Below are 5,000 nucleotides of genomic sequence, written 5' to 3'. Positions count from 1 at the left end.
TACTACACCTGTTGTATTCAGCACTTCACTGAAAGGTCTACTACACCTGTTGTATTCAGCATTTCACTGAAAGGTCTACTACACCTGTTGTATTCAGCATTTCACTGAAAGGTCTACTACACCTGTTGTATTCAGCATTTCACTGAAAGGTCTACTACACCTGTTGTATTCAGCATTTCACTGAAAGGTCTACTACACCTGTTGTATTCAGCATTTCACTGAAAGGTCTACTACACCTGTTGTATTCAGCATTTCACTGAAAGGTCTACTACACCTGTTGTATTCAGCATTTCACTGAAAGGTCTACTACACCTGTTGTATTCAGCATTTCACTGAAAGGTCTACTACACCTGATGTATTCAGCATTTCACTGAAAGGTCTACTACACCTGTTGTATTCAGCACTTCACTGAAAGGTTTACTACACAAGTTGTATTCATCATGTCACTGTAAGGTCCACTACACCTGTTGTATTCAGCATTTCACGGTAAGGTCTACTACACCAGTTGTATTCGGAGCATGTGACAAATAACATTTGATTTGATTTGTATCAGTTGCCGTGACAGCAGTGTAAATCACAACAGGTATGTGTATCATCATTCTCCCAAGGTCCTCTCCTCCTCCCTCTCTGGAGTCCCCCTCTCCTCCCCTCCTCTCATCCTCATCTCCTCCGACCTTGTGTTCCCTTTCTCTAGGGAGTCTGACGCCTGTCCTACTGTCAACACTAAATCTACTCTCTAACCAGGGAGGAGGAGGAGGAGGAGGAGAGAGACTCTCAGGAACCAAGATACACTTGGGCTCAATACAGTCATTCATTCTACTGTAAATGAGACACACACTTACTCACACACTCACATACAAGGCACACTTGTATCTAGTGTGAGCATGTCTGTTTCTAAACCAATCGAATCGACCGATCCTGCTGCTTGACAGCCTATCCCCTGGGGTGTCTTTGACACGTCCACTTGATGACATGGTTCTTAGATCAATAACCAATAACATGCCAATCACCAATCAACCCTCTGGTTAGAAAAACACTCCACAGTGACTAAAACCACATGAATGGATAGATCTACAATTATACCTTCGTCCTTCCATCCTTCCATTCCTGATGAGAAGTGAATTGAAAGAGGAGAGATGTGGAATGACTTGAAGCTCATTGGCTGGAACATGAAATACTAGAGGGCTGGCCCACGTGGGTTAGGGTTATGTTTAGTGAAATGTTTAAAACTAGGGGATTTTGTGACTAATTGACGTAAGACAGTCATTTTGGTTATACATTGTGCATGTATGACCTACACATTGACACATCCAGCCCAAAGTGGGAGGTTTAGAGACTACTTAGTAGGCCCCAAAGTGGGAGGTTTAGAGACTACTTAGTAGGCCCCAAAGTGGGAGGTTTAGAGACTACTTAGTAGGCCCCAAAGTGGGAGGTTTAGAGACTACTTAGTAGGCCCCAAAGTGGGAGGTTTAGAGACTACTTAGTAGGCCCCAAAGTGGGAGGTTTAGAGACTACTTAGTAGGCCCCAAAGTGGGAGGTTTAGAGACTACTTAGTAGGCCCCAAAGTTCTCAAACGTATCTTTAACATACCACGAGAACAAAGCATTGTATTGTTCATTAGAATATAGCTTTCGGCTCTATGCAGTGCATGGTGGGAGCGTACTGTCTTGTTGCTCTCCAGTAGTTCATGGGCCTTGATGGGGTGGTCGAGGCTGGGCTTGCCCACGTAGACATCACCGTCTTGGGGGAAGGCTGAGAGCAGGGAGAGAAGAGCTCCAGGATTCACGTAGTTATCATCGTCAACATGACACAGCCACCTGGAAGGAGAGGGGACAACACAGGAATCGGTTCCAAACTGAAGTGAACAGTTGATCCCTTTCCTCTGTTCTAATTACAACCAAGGCTTGATTCCAAACTAAACACTGGGACCTTGTCTCTGCCCTTTCTTCTATCAGGCTTGAAGTCAAACCCTACAGTTTCGTACAAAATGTTCATAAAAATGTCTGGAACTTGACAACTTCTACTTTTTAACGTGATCGCTATGTCCTGTAAAGTGATAGTCTATCTATGTCCTGTAAAGTGATAGTCTCGCTATGCCCTGTAAAGTGATAGTCTCTCTATGTCCTGTACAGTGATAGTCTCTCTATGTCCTGTACAGTGATAGTCTCGCTATGTCCTGTACAGTGATAGTCTCTCTATGTCCTGTACAGTGATAGTCTCTCTATGTCCTGTAAAGTGATAGTCTCTCTATGCCCTGTACAGTGATAGTCTCTCTATGTCCTGTAAAGTGATAGTCTCTCTATGTCCTGTACAGTGATAGTCTCTCTATGTCCTGTAAAGTGATAGTCTCTCTATGTCCTGTAAAGTGATAGTCTCTCTATGTCCTGTACAGTGATAGTCTCTCTATGCCCTGTAAAGTGATAGTCTCTCTATGTCCTGTACAGTGATAGACTATCTATGTCCTGTAAAGTGATAGTCTCTCTATGTCCTGTAAAGTGATAGTCTCGCTATGTCCTGTACAGTGATAGTCTCTCTATGTCCTGTAAAGTGATAGTCTCTCTATGTCCTGTAAAGTGATAGACTATCTATGTCCTGTAAAGTGATAGTCTCTCTATGTCCTGTAAAGTGATAGTCTCGCTATGTCCTGTACAGTGATAGTCTCTCTATGTCCTGTAAAGTGATAGTCTCTCTATGTCCTGTACAGTGATAGTCTCTCTATGTCCTGTACAGTGATAGTATCGCTATGTCCTGTAAAGTGATAGTATCGCTATGTCCTGTAAAGTGATAGTCTCTCTATGTCCTGTAAAGTGATAGTCTATCTATGTCCTGTAAAGTGATAGTCTCGCTATGCCCTGTACAGTGATAGTCTCTCTATGCCCTGTAAAGTGATAGTCTCTCTATGTCCTGTAAAGTGATAGTCTCGCTATGTCCTGTAAAGTGATAGTCTATCTATGTCCTGTAAAGTGATAGTCTATCTATGTCCTGTAAAGTGATAGTCTCTCTATGTCCTGTAAAGTGATAGTCTCTCTATGTCCTGTAAAGTGATAGTCTATCTATGTCCTGTAAAGTGATAGTCTATCTATGTCCTGTAAAGTGATAGTCTCTCTATGTCCTGTAAAGTGATAGTCTCTCTATGTCCTGTAAAGTGATAGTCTCTCTATGTCCTGTAAAGTGATAGTCTATCTATGTCCTGTAAAGTGATAGTCTATCTATGTCCTGTAAAGTGATAGTCTCTCTATGTCCTGTAAAGTGATAGTCTCGCTATGCCCTGTAAAGTGATAGTCTATCTATGCCCTGTAAAGTGATAGTCTCTCTATGTCCTGTACAGTGATAGTCTCTCTATGCCCTGTAAAGTGATAGTCTATCTATGTCCTGTAAAGTGATAGTCTATCTATGTCCTGTAAAGTGATAGACTATCTATGTCCTGTAAAGTGATAGTCTATCTATGTCCTGTAAAGTGATAGACTATCTATGTCCTGTAAAGTGATAGTCTATCTATGTCCTGTAAAGTGATAGACTATCTATGTCCTGTAAAGTGATAGACTATCTATGTCCTGTAAAGTGATAGACTATCTATGTCCTGTAAAGTGATAGACTATCTATGTCCTGTAAAGTGATAGTCTATCTATGTCCTGTAAAGTGATAGACTATCTATGTCCTGTAAAGTGATAGTCTATCTATGTCCTGTAAAGTGATAGTCTCTCTATGTCCTGTAAAGTGATAGTATATCTATGTCCTGTAAAGTGATAGTCTATGTGTTTCTCTCTGTCTAGGTTGGGCTGGTCACTCACTTCTTATCGGAGGCCATGAAGTGGTCATATTCAGCAGACATCTTACAGGACAGAGCCTGGTGACTGTGGTCCGACGGACAATCTGTCACGATCACATTGTAACCTGTATATAAAAATAATTTCAGTCAGAGCACATATCAATGTGTTCATTTTACAACACTCTGACATGAGACTTAAATGAGATTAAAACTGGAACTGTTGTCTAATAAACAACTATTAATCATTACAACTGTTAATACAACAAGTCTCTCCTTGCTTGTGATTGGTGGAGCTGAAGACCTACCTCTGGAGGTGATGTCTTCATCCTCCGTGTCTGTAAAGATGAACGTCTAGAGAAGGAGGAGAGAGAGAGATATAACACACACACACACACACCCCACACACACACACACACACACACACACACACACACACACACACACACACACACACACACACACACACACACACACACACACACACACACACACACACAGACACCCCCTCACACAGACAGCCCCCCCACACGGACACACACACGCAGCGAAATAATGGAGGACAGATTACTACTGACAGAAACAGGCTGCACCATTAGCTGGAGGGAAGACATGCACACACACACAGTCACAGACCCACTTGAACCTTTGACCCTCGCTGCCATTACATTGAAGGCAGCGTGACACAGCAACACTACCCTCCCATTGGGAGATGACAAAGCCTTGACTTCTGCTCCCAACACTTCCTCTGTAGACTCGGAAAGCTTGTTCTCTCTCTCTCTCTCTCTCTCTCTCTCTCTCTCTCTCTCTCTCTCTCTCTCTCTCACACCAACAGACTCAGTGATCTAAACGGCATGCTATCTATTTCTATTTCCCTACAGTAGTACAGCACTGTGTAGCTGGTCCACCACTGACCTCTGTTGGTCACGACTAGCAACAACAGCAAACACTGAAACTACAGATACGCTATATATAGAAAAGTATGTGGACACCCCTTCAATTTTGTGGATTCGGCTATTTCAGCCACACCCGTTGCTGACAGTCCGACGAAATAATCTGTGTTTGGGGAATGGGGCAAAATGAGGTAAATACAGAAATGGTTTGTTGAGATCGGTGTGGAAGAACTTGACTGGCCTGCACAGAGCCCTGACCTCAACCCCATTGAACACCTTTGGAATGAATTGGAACGCTGACTGGGAGCCAGGCCTAATCGCTCAACATCAGTGCCCAACCT

At 42.9% G+C, this 5,000-nt stretch overlaps 1 protein-coding gene across 1 annotated transcript in view; it reads right to left on the bottom strand.

Annotated features, from left to right (window-relative positions):
- The window catches only part of LOC135535850 (beta-1,3-N-acetylglucosaminyltransferase manic fringe-like), a 20,269-nt gene that overhangs the window by 9,363 nt on the left and 5,906 nt on the right, over nt 1–5,000 (bottom strand). Inside the window, exons 2-4 of the mRNA XM_064962269.1 lie at nt 4,075–4,120; nt 3,792–3,894; nt 1,664–1,817 (exon numbers count right to left, since the gene is read on the bottom strand). Coding sequence (XP_064818341.1) covers nt 1,664–1,817; nt 3,792–3,894; nt 4,075–4,120 — 303 coding nt within the window. The remainder of the gene's footprint in view (nt 1–1,663; nt 1,818–3,791; nt 3,895–4,074; nt 4,121–5,000) is intronic.

This window comes from Oncorhynchus masou, unplaced genomic scaffold, assembly GCF_036934945.1.
Source record: "Oncorhynchus masou masou isolate Uvic2021 unplaced genomic scaffold, UVic_Omas_1.1 unplaced_scaffold_521, whole genome shotgun sequence".
Taxonomy (NCBI): Eukaryota; Metazoa; Chordata; class Actinopteri; order Salmoniformes; family Salmonidae; genus Oncorhynchus; species Oncorhynchus masou.
This window is presented reverse-complemented; position numbering and strand designations above follow the sequence as displayed.